The 19,052-nt window shown below is 35.4% G+C and overlaps 1 protein-coding gene across 11 annotated transcripts in view; it reads left to right on the forward strand.

The window, feature by feature from the left end:
* IQCM (IQ motif containing M) overlaps positions 1-19,052 on the forward strand; it is a 664,496-nt gene that overhangs the window by 172,609 nt on the left and 472,835 nt on the right. For all 11 annotated transcript variants that reach the window (XM_058721202.1, XM_058721193.1, XM_058721197.1 and 8 more), the window contains exon 8: positions 15,310-15,425. In XM_058721202.1, the coding sequence (XP_058577185.1) occupies positions 15,310-15,425 (116 nt within the window). The remainder of the gene's footprint in view (positions 1-15,309; positions 15,426-19,052) is intronic.

The raw sequence follows: 19,052 nt of genomic DNA on the forward strand, positions 1-19,052 counted from the left end.
TTGTTTCAAATCTTAGGTAGATGCCATCAATATCTCATCATTATGTATGATATTAGTTATAGTTCTTTGTAGATTCCCTTTATCAGGATTAGGAAATTTCCCTTTTTCCTAGTTTCTGGAAAAAAAATTTTTTTAAATCATAAATGTGTTGAATTTTCTAAAGTGTTTTTTTGTAGTGTACTTAGATAATTATTGATTTTACTCTCAGTGTTTTATTGTAGTGAATTACACTGTGAATTCTCGTATATCAGACCAACTTTATATTCTTGGGATACACCTAATTGATCACATTATGGTTTTCATATATTGATGGATGCTTTTCATATATTGATGTATTTGATTTGCTAATATTTTATTAAGGATTTTTGCATCTGTGTTTCTCAAGGACATTGGTCTGTTTTTATTTCTTATAAAATCTTTGTCTGGCTTTGCTATCAGAATTATAATGGCTTCATAAACTTAGTTGAGTTTCCTGGCTTTTCTCCTGCAGCAGCCAACAACCACCTTGTCCTCTTGCAGTGCCTCTTTTCTAGACCCACACACCTGCATCACAGAGGAGGTCTCTGTCAGATCTCCTGCCTTCCCCTGGTCTTTCCCAGGGAAGACTGGGTGGAAACCTTTAGAAAAGAGTATAATTGTGGATGCAGATGCCTCATTTGGGCTTCTAAGAAATCTGTGCTACCAAATGAGTACACATTTGGTCTTTAAAGGTTTATCCAAAGTTTCAGCTGTTGTTTTCTTCCATGCTTCCATGGTGGTCATCTCTTCTTCCCATGGTCTGTCGAAGGTGAATTGTACTCTATCTTTTCTTGGAGGAGCTTGTCAGCCTTGTATAGTTGTTCATTAGGTTGCCTTGTGACCTTAGCTCTTCATGGATCAAAAATTATTGTTTTATACACTATCTCTCTTGTTCTTATTGCTAGAGTGGAAAATATTTTTTGTGTGATTTTCTATATTTAAAGTGAAAGGTGAACTCTACATATCTTTTAAGATTTGAAATGATATTCCTTAATATTGTACCTAAACACCCACATAATAGGTTTGATTTTCCATCTCTTATCTTTTGGGTCTGGGCTCAACTTCAGGATGTTTTCTGTCCTTAAATGAATAATACTGAGTGAAAATGTTTGATTAATTAGAAGTATCCTAAGTTAAAAAGGACATACAGATGGTTCTTCAATTGAAAGAATTAAGGATCTTGAGTAAAAAAACCAGCTTTGGAATCTCAGCAGAATAGTATATTCTGAGCTTCAGCTTTTTCTCTTCTAAAATAGGAGAGGTAATCCCTGTTTTATATCTCTCTTTTTTGAGGAAGCTAAAATGAGATGGTATATGTAGAAGTTATTCTTAACATGCTAAATAGATGTAAGTTGCTGATAAATAATTTTCAGAAAGATACATATATAATTGAAATTTGAATCTCTGAAATGAGTTTTTATTCTAATAGTTTTATACCTGTAATTAATAGTTTATGGCATAGTGGTGATAGCCATCGGAGAACATATTTTGTACACAGAAATGATTAACGGATATCTATTGATCACCTATTGTGTGTGCTTTGCTTGTTGCTAGGGAGATAATGGTGAGCATGACAAAAGTTATTGACTTTGTAGTACTTATATTCTATTGGAGAAGACAGACAATAAATTTCTGATGCTCTGCTCTGAGGAAGGTTCTGGCCTGGGATTTTACAGTATTTTCAACAAAGCCACCATATGAAGACTTGGTGGGGATTTTTCTTAGCTGAACTTTCTTACACCTTAATGTGTGCTTCTCTTCTTGCTTTTTCAAACCAAATCTTGCCAGATAGAAAAGTATTGTTATTCATGTTGTGCTCTGCGGTCTGCTCTTTTTTTTCCCCCGATGCTTAGCTATTTAATTCAAGTTTTTCTTGGCACTGGAAAAGTTTATGCATTTTTGAATAAATAGATAAAAAAGCATTTTATTATGGAAAATATAAATATATACAAAAAGAGAGTAGGATAATAAACCCACAAGTACCTATTATCCAGCTTCAATAATTATAAATTCATGGTCAGTATTGTTGCATCCATGTACATGTACCCACTCAGTTACCTTTCCACCTTGGGCCATTTAAAGCAAATTCCTTGATATGCTTCCATAAATGTTTTTCAGTTTTACTATAAAATATAAGGAATCTCTTTTTATTATTAAAAAAATTTTTTTAATGTTTTATTTTTGAGAGAGAGAGTAAGAGAACATGCAAAAACAGGGGAGGGGCAAAGAGAGAGAAAGAGAGAGACAGACAGACAGAGAATCCAAAGCAGGATCCAGGTTTCAAGCTGTCAGTGCAGAGCCTGACGTGGGGCTTGAATCCACGAACCTTGATATCATGACCTGAGCTGCAGTTGGATGCTTAACCCACTGAGCCACCCAGGTGCCCCAGGAATCTCTTTTTAAAGCACAACCAAAATATCATAATCTCATCTAAAAATTAACAATAATTTAATATCAATTAATATCTAGCAATTGTTCAAATTCTACATTTTTCATCATATTTTGATAGAGAGTTCATTCAAGTAGAGATGGAGTTGTTTTATCATTTTTGCTTCTATTGTTTACATAGATAAAGACATTTGGTATCAGTAACCATAATGGAAATATTTTGAATTACAATATGCTTTTTTGGATGGAGAGAAAAAGATGATGAGTCTTGAAAGTTTGTCCTTGAAAGTTGGGTATGCTTTGGGAAGGTGGAGACTGGTTAGAATGTGTTATCTGGGTATGGTAGTCAGTGTTCTCCAGAGAAACAGAACCAATAAGATCCTTCTCTCTCTGTCTCTCTTTCTTTATGTCCTCTCTATTTTCCTCTTGATAAAAATATAACTAGATCTACCTTATTACTTATTTATGTATATATTTATATTGAGCTCAAGATAGACAAGTAGAGGTATAGTTAGATAGAAAGACAGATACATGATAGATACCCTCTCTCTTTCTCATTCTTCATATGTGAGCCTTTAAATCTCTCTCTTTCTCCTCTTGACTCCATATATGGAGAGGTTTATTTTAAGGAATTAGCTTATGCAATTGTAGAGGCTGACAAGTACAAAATTTGAGTCTGGAGTAGTCTGCTGGCAGAATTCTCTGTTTTAGAGGAGATGAGTCTTTTTCTTGAGGCCTCAACTGATTGGATGGGGCCCACCCATGTTATGGAGAGCAATCTGCTTTAGCAGATTTGAAGGTTAATCTCATCTAAAATAACTTTACAGGGGCGCCTGAGTGGCTTAATTGGTTGGGTGTCTGACTCTTGATTTTGGTTTGGGTTGTGATCTCACAGTCATGAGATTGAATCCATGCCAGGCTCTGTGCTGGGCATGGAGCCTGCTTGGGATTCTCTCTTTCCCTTTCTCTCTTCTCCACCCCCACTGCCATGCACAAACTGCCCCCTCCCTTCAAAGAAAATACCTTTACAGCAACAGCCATACATGTTTGACCAAATACCTGGCCACTGTATTTTAGACAGGTTGACACAAAAAGAACTATCACAAATGGAAGCAAATGGGTGGACTTCGATGCTGTTTAGGTTAAGGCAAGTAGAGCCCTTCAACTAGAGGAAAGACTCATACATTGACATTGTCATTAGTAAAACCAGGAAAGTAAATTAAGAAATAGTCTTTATTTTGCTCTCATTTATTCTTAAAGTTGCTGCTAAAATAATACATATTATGTTTCTGAAAAGAAGCAAGTTTGTTGAATTTGATCTGTTGATGTGTAGGAGTAAGAAGGCAGAGCATCTGTGAAATATTTTATTAGTACAGTCAATTTTCATTTATTAGTGATAATGGAAACAGCATCTCCATGGCTATTGAGCTTTATAGATAATATTTAACACATTAAAATCCAGAATTTTCATCATCTACTCAGAACTTAGACTATTTCTTGTATTTATAAACAAACAGAAACATTAATTTATGTTTTATGTTTGCCTCCTTTCTGATGATGATTGAAAGGACTGAAAAGGACAAGTAGAAATTGGCTAATTTTTAAGCCTGATAATTGTAATTTTTTTATCATCATAAAAATGTTCTTTTTGTTAGCTTATTTAATATTGTTTGCTATATTTATGTGTGATGTTTGCTATAGCTTTATAGACTTAGGCTCTGTGAATCTCTTTGTACTTAGATATATTTTAAATTTAATTTTATATAATACTCCACCTGGAATTTAGTTAAGGTTCCATCAATCATATATGCTCTATGCCTCACAAGGTGACAGACTTACTCTCTCCTAGCTATGACTAGAAGAAAAGAATAGAGTGAAACATTTAGAATGAAAATACTGACATAAGGAGAGCTAAAATGCTATCCATAATTATCCATTTGTTTTTGTCACTAGAATCTTTTCTCCTGCCTTGAATGTATTGCTTTAATGAATTTTAGTAAAGATAATGATACATTAATGAACTTCAGTTTCCTGAGAAGCCAATCATGAAAGACAGATGGAAATAACTAAAAATTAACAATCTTTCTTAGGGGATTAGAGTCTTGTTTTTGTTTTCTAAAAAGGCCAGCTCATTCCAGAATTTGCACAATTATTCTAGCTCATGCATAACCTATGAGTAAATAAAATACCAAAGATTTGTGACAAAACATTTGGTAGATAGTTTTGTTTAAAGCTTAATCATCCTTTTGTAATACAAAACAACTATATCTCCATAAAAAAGCTTCTGGAAAGCTAAATATTCAGGTCAACATCCTTATAACTGGAAGGGAGTGGCATGTGCATATTTTTTTGAGTGATGCATGTATGCGAAAACATCCTGTAAAGTCGTCCCCTAAATTCCACAGTCATTCTAGGTTCCAATTTATTTTTTTAATTTTTTTTTTTTTAATTTTAGAAGGGAGTAGAGAGGAGCAGAGAGAGAGACAAAGAGAAACAGAGAGAGAGAGAGAGAGAGAGAGAGAGAGAATCTTTTTTTTTTTTTAATTTTTTTTTTCAACGTTTTTTATTTATTTTTGGGACAGAGAGAGACAGAGCATGAACGGGGGAGGGGCAGAGAGAGAGGGAGACACAGAATCGGAAACAGGCTCCAGGCTCCGAGCCATCAGCCCAGAGCCTGACGCGGGGCTCGAACTCACGGACCGCGAGATCGTGACCTGGCTGAAGTCGGACGCTTAACCGACTGCGCCACCCAGGCGCCCCGAGAGAGAATCTTAAGCAGGCTCCACGCTCAGGATGGAGCTGACTTGGGGCTTGATCCCAGGGTCATGGGATTATGACTCGAGCTGAAATCAAGAGTCAGATGCTCAAGTGACTGAGCCACCCGGGCACCCCTACGCTCCAGATTTTTTAAAACTGCGATTATCAACTTGCTTCAGAGAGAAGTAGAGGGGTATTTCACCTCTTAGCTAACAACCTCCTTCTTTTTGTTCGTTTAGCATTTAAACTGTTAAAACATAAGATTTGATTGTATTACATTGTTTCCATGTGGTGTAGAGACCAAACTAGGCAGAGTTTGAGCCAAATATGTGCTTACCCCCTCATGTCCAACTCATGTATATTTGTCTCAGGCCCATGGACTGCTTCCTTATCCAGTCTATTCAAGCTCAGGCAGCAAGTCTGGTTTTACAAATAAACCATGGGTTAGGTCCTATGGCAACCAGTAGGAGGAAAAAACAATTAGGATAGCTTTCCTCAAAAATGGCTCTATGTGAGTCAGGTCCTTCAGATTCATGAATTTTGCATTCAGCCCATTCAGAACAAAAAAACAGAATACAGACAAAAGTTCGATTAAACCAAAAATTATTATTTTTAGCATTTTGGCATATTTTTGTTTAGTCTTTTTGTTTATGGGTTTTTCGTTCATAATTGAAAGTGCAAGATATATATTTCTGTTGTTGAAAAATAACTCAATGCATGTATGTACTATATTTACTTAAACAATCTCCCATTACTGGACATTTATGTTAATTTCAATTTTTATTATTGTGTTGGGGTTCTAAAGACTACCCCTTGTTCAGTGATCTGCTAGGAAGATTCATGGGACTCAGTATGTTGTCATATTCATAGCAAAGGTTTATTATATAAAAACATACAAAGAAAAATCAACAATCAAAGAAAAATCACTTCACATGTGGTGGAGGCCAGAGGAAACCAGGAGCAAGCTTCCAAGAGTTCTTCCAGTGGTCAGTGCAATGCATTTAATTCCTCCAATAATGAATCGTGACATGTGTGAAGTATTGTACACTGGGGAAACTCATTAAAGATTCAGCAACAAGGTTTTTACTGGGGGGTAATCTAAGTATCCTCTGCTTAGTATGTCCCAACATTCCAGATTTCCAGAAGGAAGCACACATTTTGCATAAACCCATATTGTTTGCCCAGTCTAGGCACAGTGAGATACTCTTAGGAAAAGTTTTACATCAGTGTAGGGAACTGTTCACCTGCCAAGTTCCCAGATACCAGCCTAGGATTTACCTTGTAAACTTGTCTTTCTAGGAATAACAGTCTCAGCTTTGCTATGTTAACTCTTCTGCCCAATTATTATAAATAATGCTGTAATAAACATCGTTATTAGTGAATCTTGTGGCATATTTCAGATAACTTCCTTATGAAAGATTCCTAGAAATCGATATTACTTCAAAAATATGAATATTTAAAAGACTTCTCTCACTGGCGAATTACTTTCCCAGAATCTTTTAAAATTTTCATTTTCACCAAGCATATATGAGTGTGGGCACAGAAACCTTGACTAAAATCAGTAAGATCTGTATTGTCCAAACATCAGTATGTAGTCAACCTGGAAGAAATAATTTTTAAAAATTTAGGATTTTATGAGGCAAACAAATGGCTAGTTAATTGTTGCTTCTTTTTACAGGGATGGGGCAGGGACTGCTAAGAACACTCCCATTGAGTTACCATGCAATAAATCACTTTTCTCCCAGAACTCTTGTCTTTTTTTTTTTTTTTTTTTTTGGCTAGAAACCTATGACATCATCGCCATCTGTAAAACAAGCATCATCCGGTTCATGTTAACATTTTTTCTTCAAAACTATTCGTACATATTCTGTACCAGGCATTGTGGTTGTGTAGAGGATACAACAGTATACAGGATGTGACGTCTGCCCACCTGGAGTTTGCAGGCAGGTGCTAGCATGAGCTGTATTTGTCAGCATGAGCTGTATTTGTCATAGTGCTTCTGGGCAAAGATGACAAGTGGGCTGCCATCAAGAGGCATTTTCAGGTCATGTATTCAGATAGCTGCCCTTGTATCACAGAAATAAATCTGTGATAGTAGTACCTGGGCTTGTTTTAGTTAATCAAAAAGACTGAGACTAAACTTTTCCAAAGCTACCTCAACATAGCAGACTATCTCTGTTACTTCCTGAGAGGGGGATGTGAGTTTATGACTCTTTAAAGATAGTGTGGTTCTCCCCTGCCCCCAAACTGTTGTGTCATTGAAGACAAATGTAAAGGAAGCGTTTATTGGGGTGCCTGGGTGGCTCAGTCGGTTAAGTGTCTGACTTTAGCTCAGGTCATGGTCTCGGGTTTGCGGGTTCAAACACCGCGTCGGGCTCTGTGCTGACAGCTCGGAGCCTGGAGTGCACTTCTGATTCTGTGTGTCTCTCTCTCTGCCCCTCCCTTGCTCGCTCTCTGTGTCTCAAAGGTGAATAAATGTTAAAAATTTTTTTTAAAAATAAATAAAGGAAGCATTTATTTTTGTATGTATGCTTGTTATGTAAGAAGTTTAAGCAAATTGTGTTTTCTTCTTTACCAAGTACAAAACATCTTTGTTAGAAAAAAGAGAGGTAAATCTCCCTAAAGTTCTGTGATGATTTCTTCAGACTTTGCTTTTGTTCATAGTTTTTCTACATAATTTTTGTCTAATTTCGCCTAAAATTATACAGACTTATTTTAAATGTGTTCTCTGTAAAGTTGCAATTAGTATGATTAATTGCAGAAAATGTGGAAAATACAGAAAACTGTCACAAAAAGAGATACTCGTTTATTGTTCTACCACCCAGAAATACTCACTATGAAATTCTGGTGTATATCCTACAATCTATTTGCCAGGTATATTTTTCCCCTTAAACAACTGAGGGCCATAGGAATATTCAGAGGCTGTTCTCATGATATAAAGAGGCACTTCCTGGGGGGTGATGTCGTGATTTAGGTGATTCCATTTGAAGTTTTAAGAAGGAGAAAAGTCATTATTTAAGTTCTTGGAAAATGAAAATAGCCACTATTGTTCTTTGTTTCCTTGTCTCGTTTACTGGGTGCATGTTCCGAACCTTTAGCCATTCTAAGTGCACGAGACACCAATGCTGGTCATTGGTTATTGTTTTTGGTAATCATAGAACAAGATTCCATTTGAAAGAACATTTCATTTGAACTGTGAGTGAGGTAAAGCTTATACCATAGGAAACAAACTGTTTGTTTCCTAGGAAAGCAAAATGAAGCAGAAAAGGAACTATGAGGCTAGGACTGGGAAGACCAAGCTGTAAGTCTGAGGTGTAGAATCCACGTTGACTGTTGTGGCCCTACTTGAAATGGCTATTCTGGTTATGGGAAGAACTGCTGGTCCCATGATTTCTAAACTCTTTTAACCTTAATTTTGATTCAAGTCTTGATCTTCAGATAGATATTTTTTATTTAAACAAAAACACGTGATTTTTCTCAGCAGACCTTCGGGGTGTTGGTATATCGGAGAATGAATTTTTTCCCTGGCCTTTATAAATGGAAGACAATTTGGTTTTAAAATTTCTGTTTCACAACTTTTCCTTTTCCTTGGAAATTCTGTTTGTGGTTTTCTGTCATTTATTGTTTCTTTTGTTGTTTCACAGAGGACATTTGATAACAACCTGTGTTTTACACGTTTGAGATGTTTTTTCTTTGCAAATGTGTGTGAATTCTTTTAGTAGTTTGTTTTCTTTATTCTTGTAATTTTGCAGGATGTAATGGCATACAAATCTCTTTTAATTACTTTCTCATAATATACAATAAGCCCCAATACTCAGAAGATACATGCTTTTTTTTTTAGCTGAGGAAATTATTATTCAGTCGTGTTTGTTTTCTTTACTTTTGATTATTGTGGTTTCATCTTCAGTAATGTATAGGACTCCTTTGATGGATACTTATTTTTTGTCAACTTTAATTTATAATCTTCTCTCTTATAATTTTCATCTTTGGATACTTCTTTATTCTAGGAACACTTGCTAAATCTAGTCATTTGATATTCTGTACTGTCTCTTACACTCCTATTAAGTGTGAAATACATTTTAATTCTGTTGTTACAGTTTTGGTTTCCTGGTATTTCTTGCCTTTTAAAGATCACTCATTTCCATTTTTATTTATCTTGCAAATATTCTTATTGTTTAAAGTCTTAGTTTGTTTTCTCCTTATTGCTTTTGGCTTCTATTTTAGAGTTTGGCTTGTTATATAGTACAATGGAATGCCAATACTATTCTAAAATTTTCGTCTGAGTCTAATAGAATATTTTTGACTTAAACTCTTTTATAGATTTTCAGAATTGCAGACTGTATTAGTTTCCCAGGGCTGCTTCAACAATTGACTCCACAAACTTGGTAGCTTAAAAGGACACAACTGTATTCTCTTACAGTTCTAGAGGCCAGAAATCTGGGATTAATTTCATTGGACTACGTGGAGATGTTCCCCAGGACTGATTCTTTCTGCGACTCTAGGGATGAATATTTCTGTTCCTTTTCTGCTTCTGAAGGCTATTTGCATTCCTTAGCTCATGACCTCTTCTCCAAATCACTCTTGCTTCTGTCATCACATTTCCTTCTTTTCCATGGGCCTTTGTGAGTACACATATGGCCCATCATGATATCCTAGGTTATCTTCCCCTCTCAGGATTATTGATTTAATCATGCCTGCAAAGTCCCTCTTGCCATGTATTCTAACATTTGCAGGTTTCAGGGATTGGGATGTGAGTATCTTTGGGGCCATTGTTCAGTCTTCCATTGGGACCTTTCCCCTTGTGTTGCTGTCCCTTGGGCTTCAAATTCAGATTGACCTGGGTTCACACAACTGCTTACTAGGTGCCTGAACTGGGGCAAGTGACTTAATTTGTTTTCTTCTCTGTTAAACTAGGGTTCTTGTGTAGATTAGGTCAGGTAATGCGTGTAAAGTATTCAACAATCTAGGTCCTCCATAAATGTTAACTGGCATTTCCATGATCAATATAGGCCCCAGGATGTTTACTCTGCCCTGAATAAAAAGACATAGCTCCATGCAAAGTGAGTGATTATGAACAGAGAGAACATATGGATTTTTCTCTACTCTGCTCCATGTTCACTTGAATGTGCCAATTACCTTTTCTAGTTCTATAGTTGATGAGCTGGTGTCAATGCCCCCTTCTCTGCCGAATTCTCAGTAACCCGGAGATGCCCATTTGGAACAGTTTGGTTCTACTGGGTGGGTCCTATCATTCCTTCATTTTTCCTTCATTCTTTAGTATTACTATTATTTTTAGCTGTTTAGCACATTAAAATTACAATCCCCGTTATGCATTGTTGTCAAATCCTGTCAGTCCCATCCTCTGCACAGAGCTCTTTCTTTACAATAAGACTGTTTCAATTCCTGTTGGTACAGTCAGGATTACTCTCTTTTCTAGTTGTTTCCTTAGAGTTGTAGTGTCCAAGTGGATTGTGGTAGTTGAGGGTATGGAAAGGGAAGGGTTCTTCAAAAGCAGCATCCACATTGTACAGAAATGGGTTTTGTTCTTTTTTCTTTATATTTTTCTTGGGAGATAATAAGCCTTTTTTCTAACATCTTTTAGATGGGCTAGGGGTTTTATTATGTAAAGGTCACTAATTGCTTTCCTCAATTCACTTCCTCATCTTAAAGAATTTTGTTTTCTCATCTGCATATTAATGAATGGTTAGACTTAATTTCTTGTAACCTTGAGATTTTCATCTTTTTCTTTATTGTTACAGTATTTTAGTGGTACTGTAAAAGGGGCTGCCTCACAGCCAGAAGTCACAAAGCCATATTGAACCAGAAATGATTCTTTTTGAACACTTTTTTTTATCCATTATTAGCTGAAAGTATCTGTCAAACTTGTTCAAATACTTGGCAATTCAGAAACATATTATGCAACAGTGATGCCACTGTTCTGTATTATATTATATCCTAATAAGAATGAGGTTCTCACATATTTTTAAACTCACTTTAAGTTTCTCCTGTTTTTTAGTATTTGCTTTGTATGTATAAACAAGTGATCCCATCAGAACCCAAAAAAGGATCATAGGTATGTCTTATTTGCTGTCTCTCAGGATTCACTTAAATAAAAGTGTTAATTGGAACACAGAGTTATCTGTATTTCTTACATGTTTTATAATATAAGATTTGGGAGCCATGAATATTAACTGGTATTCAGTAGATACACAAAAGTTAGTCTGTTGAATCTTTATTTTTATTAAACCCTTTTGGAAACAGTTAATTTTAAATAAATGAAACAAAGTAAATAGTTTAAGCAATTTGAGAATACATATTGTATGTTTTTGACTATAAATTGAAATATGATTGATTTAAATGGACATTTCAGTCATTGATTCTAAAAGTTGAACTAATGTAACAGATGGAGTTCAGCTGCCCAAGCAAGCTTCTGGGTTTGATTATTCAAGTGATTAAGATGCTATTTGTCAACTCTAGTTTACCACCCCTTTTAATTATATAGATAATCAAACTAAGAACTGCTAATTCTGTCTCCTAACTATTAATTGTTTGTAATTACACGCAGATTAAAACTGCATGTGCAATTAACTCAGAGAATTAATTGATACAAGGGAATTGATAAAAGGGAAACAGAACAAGCTTGGCATAAAAAAGGCTCTAGGGACACAGGACCACTTGAACCCACTAGTGTCTTGGGCTCTATCATGTCCTGGTAAAGATACTTCACACTTTCATTTGGACTTCTTCGGCTCTGTTGGATGCAGTTGCATAGACATATTCTTTTGAACTATTATATTCTTACATTATATATCATTAGCATAGACTGTTTCTTAGTTCTTCATTCATGGTTGATGGACACAATATATTTAAAAAATTTGAACTACTGTCTTTGGGTCTTTTGCTGATAATTCAGGTGACTTGGACAAATATATCCATTTGCAACCTGGAGGAAATATTTGTCACTATGAAGATTATTACATAAGTGGTGAATGTTTCAACTAGCTACAAATTTTCCCTTCCTTCCTTTCTCCTTCTTTCTTTCTTCATTCTCTTGGCAGTCTCACCACAGTATAGAACCTTATCAGTTTTCTGTGAGTCATTTGAGAAATTTTAGTTTCTAAAATAACTATGACAATTAGAATTTGGAACTGTCTGTCACCTTTGCAAATAATTGGCTCATTGTTAACTACATAAATTTAAGTAGAAACGGGAAATAAAATTTTAAAAAAGCACCCCCAACTGAAATATGTTTAAAAATTATTACCTTTATAAACATCAAGATGATGCTAGAAAGTGAGAGAAGATAATCTGGTGGAAAATAGTTGATCTTGAAAAAAAATAGAATTTTAAAAACCTGTTGTAAATTTTTTTCCATTCCTTCAGATATTTGTGTCAGTTGCATTGTATGGGACTTTTCACTTTTAACAGTTTTGGTGATTGGCCTTTCAATCAGTGCCAAGTAATTCCAGAGCATACATTGAACATATGCTTTGGGCACAGCATTATGTTCAGTTTTATGGGAAATGCAAAGCAAGTAAAAGACTTTTAAGTTTAGATAGGAAAATAAGATGTGCGGAAGACAACAAAATAACATGAACTAAGTGTATAATATTTTTCAAAAAGAGTCTGTATAAGTATTGAGGAAATACAAAGGCAGGAAGACATCAGTATGGGTAGTTATTTAACCAAATTTTTTATGTTCCAAGGTAGCTCCTATTCCACCAGCTTGTTAACCTGATGGAACCTTCTTGGTTTCTTTTCAAATTTTGGTATTGCATTTTCCCCAGATTTGTTTAATATCAGAATATTTTGTTCTATCCTGCTGGCTGTTAAACTGGGATCACTGCTGAGATTTCTTATTTTTTCACCTACCAATAAGCAACCTACTCTTGCTTGCTCCCCACTCCATTTCCAGCATTCAGAATCTTCGTTTCTCTGTGGCAGTATCTGTGAAGAGTGTTGGCTCCGTGAGGGTTTGTGAACATTTAGTCTGATGTATGACTCTGTTCTTCAAACTACCAGTTTATAACTTTTGACTGACTTTGTGGAATAAACTGGAATTTGTTGCATGTCACCTTCCGGGCCTGGCTTCTGAGGAGGAGTCATTAGCATACATCAGTGTGTGAATGATTACCTTGAGGATTTTAGTGGAGGGTTTACTGCTTCCTGAAGTGGAAAAGTTATAGCTATATTTTCTAATGTGATACCTATAGACTGGAGAAAATAATGCATGGCCTTCTCAACTGCATGAGTCTGTTTTGTGGGTAAACCAGATAAAATATTTGAAATGCTCTGTACTGTCTTGGAAAATAATTTGTATAGCACTTAGATTCATTTTGGGTTGGGCTCTTCAATGATCAGAAGACTCCCTTTCCCTGTGAGATCTCCCCTTTGGAGGCTAATTCTTGTTCACCAGTATTTACATAGCTACCTCAATTGCATTGCTGATGAACCAGAAGCACAGATAAATTCCAACTAAGATATTGTCTTCGTCCTGGAAGCGTTTATCAGTTTAAAAGGAGATTGCATTGAGGAGGGCACTTGTTGGGATGAGCACTGGGTGTTGTATGTAAACGATGAACCATGGGAATCTACTCCCAAAACCAAGAGCACACTGTACACATTGTATGTTAATCAATTTGACAATAAATCATATTAAAAAATGAAAAGTAAAAATTATAAATATGAAAAAAATAAAGTAAATTAGACCCTAGTTAAAATTAAAAAGGAGATTGGAAAGAGATGCCCAATTATCTAAAACATGTGAAGACACTTATGGTGCAAGTTCATTAAGGGAAGTAGGTGGTCCAGAGATAGTGTTAGTGAGTTGAGGAATGCTTTAAATTACTCAAGAAAGCGTCATAAGAAATGTGGGGACTTACACGTCTCTAATAACTCTTATTCTACCCTTTTAAGTCCCCCTGGGTTTATAAAAATCCCCAGTTAAAGTTTAATGTGTATGGCCTTTTCTTTACTGTCCTCTTCCCAGATACTAATATGTTCAGGTTCCCTATAATCTTTCCATTGTTGGCATCTGCTTCCACTAAAGAATTTTATTTATTCATATTGAGTTGTGATTGAAATATGATTTATTATGTTGCCTCTTCTAGACACTTTGCCTTTTTGATAAGAGGACAAAGATTCTTTTTGACTGAAGTGGAAGAAATTATATACATATAAAATTAGAATGGGGTAGATTACATGCATGTTATTGATTGGAATGTCTCTGAGATAACATTACATTTTTTTTTTTATTATTTTATGTTACTATCTGCCTCCCTATAGGACACTTAGCTTATGATCCTATAAATAAGTTGAAGCAATGAAATGAGAGAATTTATTACGTCTGAGTTTTCTCTAAATTTATGTGAAATTAAGCAGTCCATAGATGTCTCTATTAAATCAAAAGTTTCAGGAAAGAATATATGTATATAAATAAGTATTAGAAAGAAAATTGGAAATGTGTAAACAGTTTGATTCATTTTGGATGGCAGGATTGAACTGAATTTTTCTCTTTTAAATGATTAATGTTTCTGAGAAATAGACAAATAAATCTTAAATCTCCTCATCTTAAAAAAAAATTTGTCTGCAGAAATCCCATGCAACAACTGCCATGAGACAGAAGAAATATGTGGGCATATGTTGGCTAAGCTTTTGCTCTTTCAACTTATTCGTCTAGAGCACTTTTAATAATTTCACTTACTTTGCCATTTCAAAATGTGTACCCTCATCATAATTCTGAATTTTCTTTTAAAGTACTGACGTAGCAGAGAGAGGAGTTTTCCCTTTGTTTTTGTAAGTGCTATTCACAAATATGATTTTGCTTTAAGCCTCCTTTAAAAAAAGAAGTCAGTGCTCTTGAACAGAAGAGACTCAAAGGAATGAACCTGGTCTTCTGATGGGCACACCGTACCCAATAAAAACACAAGAGCTTTACTGTGTGATGGAACCAATTAATTGAAGCCTCTCTCTGTGTGGTGCTCATGCTTCTGCATCTCTCTGATTAGATGACAAGATGCAATTTTAATATAGAATAACAGGGCCGTAAAGATGATCTGTTTTCCTCTTTGTAACATTAAGCAGTATGGTCTGTGTGTACTTTTCTTGGATAAATATTGTTTTAACTTGCATTGATATTTCTAACAGATAAAACATTCTACGATTGGAGAGGAATTATGTCAACAAAGCCTTCCCGTTTGACTCCTGACTCCAGCTGGCCTAGTTTGTGTGGGCCATCATCAGTGTTTCGGGATTACCATTCTGTGAGTATTTGTGAAACTGGATATAGAGTTGCGTTACCATTCTTCTGGCAGCTTATTGGGTTCATTTTGATAAAATATGTGAGATTGTGCTGTGGACCTATTTCATTCCCAAATGATTCTCCACTGAAATTCTTTGTCCTGAAACGGCGCTTTACTTGTGTTATCATATCTTGTGCAAAATTTGCATCTTGTGGATCACCTTAACTCCTAAATATGTGTATTAATTTTTATTTGAAGAGTACTGATAGCCAAAGTGATCATCACAATGATTTGCCCCAAATGTGATAGTAACTATTTTTGTAATGGTACCTAGACTATCAAGTAAATATAATGGAGGCCAGTGGGGCATGAAGATAGCTGTTAGGAGTGTGACAGAGGACTAAAAAAATCCAAGGACAATTTCACAACGACACATTGATGGTTTTCTGAATGAGGACTCTCTAAACTGAAACATGGGAATCTGGGACTTGAAAATGGAATCTGGACTTCACTTTGAGTTCATCTATTTATCAGGCAAGGTCCTAAGATGTTTCTCTATCAATAGTAGAGGAAACTCATGTGATTCTGAAATCTTTAGCAACAATTTCTATTTTATAATGTCGTGTCTCACAGTACCTATATATATATGTTTGGGTTTCTTACATCTTCTCCGTGTTCTGTTCTGTATGTGAATGTGTCTGTCTCATCCTTTCACTGACTTTTTCTCTCTTTTTGTATCACTAACTGTTTTTTTCTTGACTTGTCATTTGTATTAGTGTGTTTGGCAGTCATAACAAAATACCACAGACCGGGTGGCTTAACCAACAGAAATTTATTTCTCAAAGTCCTGAAGTTTGGAAATCCAAGATCAAGGTGCCAGCAGGTCTGTTTTCTCCTGAGGCCATTCTCTCCTTGGCTTGCAGGCAGCTGTGTCCTCACATGGCCTTTCCTGTATGTGTCCCTGGTGTCTGTCTCTTCTTAAGAGATCACTAATCATATTGGATTAGGGCCCTACCCTTATGACCTCATTTAACCTAATGACTTCATTAAAGGCCCTATCTCCAAATACAGTAACATTAGAGGTGAGGAATTCAACATACGCATTTTGAGGTGACCTAATTCAGTCCATAACACCATTAGACAACTGAAATATATTTTAAAATTATTTTTCCTGTTTATTGAATAGACAGATTACTTAAGATTAAAAAAAAACAAAGGTTGTATTTTTATATTTTTCCCATAGACCAGAACTTTTTGAATCATGTCATATATAACTTATATTGCTAAATTTGTGAATAAATTTACTAAAACTAAACACTGTTTTAGACAAAGACATTATATGAATATTATTAAGGAAAATAATATGATGTCTTTAACAAAAGCAATACCCATAGAAGGCTGTTATTATTATCTCCCAGTAAAGGTAAAAAAAAAGAATTGCTTCTTCTAAGCTTTCCAGATCCAGCTCTACCCTGTTTTACACTAACAATTTAAAGACTGCTCCTAGCTGTGTGACAAACCACATTTAAATATATTTCTTTGGGGGAATATATCTGGCAAGGGTAGACTTGATTGTGGAGAGCAAATGCAAGACAGGGTATATTTATTCATTGTTGAGTGGGGGAATTAGGAACACAAAAGGCTATTACCCATAGCTTTGACATAAAAGATAGTGCTTTGGGGACGTGCACATGGCTAAAGAGTTTGGGGTAGACTGGAGTGGAGACTGGGTGAGCATGAAAAGGCCCTTTGTATCAGTCCAGTTAAAGGCTTGTCTCTTATCCTTGAAAACCAACAGTACTGGGGGTGGGTATGTGTGAATGGATAAGGAGCAGGATTCAGACCTTCAAATTTCTTTCCTGCAGCTTACTTGATTTTCAGTTTCTACTACTGAAAGTCTAAATGGCCTTTTTTTTTTTTAAGTAAGAATTGCTCTTTTGTTTATCCTTCAAAATAATCACAATCCTAGAAGGGATCAAACATCATGTTCTAAGTAATCTTTTCTTCCCCGATTTTTATTGTGGTAAAATATACTTAACATAAAATTTACATCTTGGCCATTTTTAAGTGTATCATTTGGTGGCATTAATTACACCCACATTGCTGTGTAACCATTACCACCATCCATCTCCAGAACTTTTTCATCTTTCCAAACTGAAACTCTGTACCCTTTAAACATTAATTCTCTCTCCCTTCCCTCATCTCCTGGCAACAAGCATTCTACTTTCTGTCTCTATGGTTTTGATTTTTTGTGTGCGTGTGTGTGACTGGCTCATTTCACTTGGCATAATGTGTTCAAGGTTCATTCATGTTGTAACATATGTCAGAATTTCCTTAATTTTTAAAAAGACTGAATAATATTCTGTTGTACAGGTTTCCCCACTATCCCAAAGTAGAACATTCCTATGAAAATTTTGTAAGCTGAAATCACGTAAAGTGAAGAAATAATTACCATTGATTTATATGGAAAAAATTTCAAGTGTTCCCAGATCCCAAAAATAACTTCTCCTAGGCCTTTCTGATATCTTAGCTAATGGATGAACAAAATGCTTTAAGATAAAGCACAGATGCTCACAAGACACAGTTCAAAGGTGTGGTAGCTTGATGATGAGGTGCTGAGTGGAGTTTCCAGGGAAGGAGCTAGGTGAGGCCACTCTCACTGGTTGGGTTGTGTGCTACCTTTATAATGGCTTGCTGCAAAACAAATGTTGAATGCCATTTTCACTTTTCACCTTTTTCGTTAGATAAAAGCAAAAATCTTCTTTGGATTTCTTTGAGTTAGCAAAAGTAGGTACTAATATAGGTCTTTCCTAAAAGTGAAGTGGCAGAATGTGAACTTTCAAAAAGTGGGGGATACTTGTACCATATTTTGTTTATCCACTCATTTGTTGATGGACACTTGAATTGCTCTTACCTTTTTGGATATTTTGGATAATGCTTCTTTGAATATGGGTGTATAAATATTGTTTGAGTCCTTGCTTTCACTTCTCTTGGCATATACCCAGAAGTAGAATTGCTGGACTATATTGTATTCCTATGTTTAATATTTTAAGGAATCATCATATTGTTTTCCACGGTGGCTGCACCATTTTACATTCCCAGTAGCAATGCACAAATATTCCAATGTCTCCATATCCTCATCAGCACTTACTACATTATCCATTTTCTTGAAAGCAGCCTTACTAATGGGTGGGAAATGGTACCTAATCTTGATCTGAGTTTTTTTCAGTCAGACCAAAAAGTAAGTAGGAAAAAAAGAATGTAGAAACCTGCACTGGTAAAAGTAGGCACAGGGCATAGAAAACCCTGTCTTTGATTTTGTAGGAGGAGAGAAAAATTTTGCACATTCTGCTTTCAAAACGCTCTCTACAGCATAGCTACTCTTATCAAAATTTTAATTCAATCAGGTAAGAAAGTCACTGTGGATATGTTTTCTTTAACCTAAAAAACAAAACAAAACAAAACAACACTATCCCTTTTAAGCCTGAAGTTTTTGTTTTCTTTATAAAATCTTTTGAATCCTTATATGTTATCAGTTCTTCAAAATTTCATTTAAATTCTAGTTAGTTAACATATAGTGTAACATTAGTTTCAGGAGTAGAATTTAGTGATTCATCATTTACATATAACACCCAGTGCTCATCACAA

Source organism: Neofelis nebulosa, chromosome 3 (assembly GCF_028018385.1).
Source record: "Neofelis nebulosa isolate mNeoNeb1 chromosome 3, mNeoNeb1.pri, whole genome shotgun sequence".
NCBI classification, from domain to species: domain Eukaryota; kingdom Metazoa; phylum Chordata; class Mammalia; order Carnivora; family Felidae; genus Neofelis; species Neofelis nebulosa.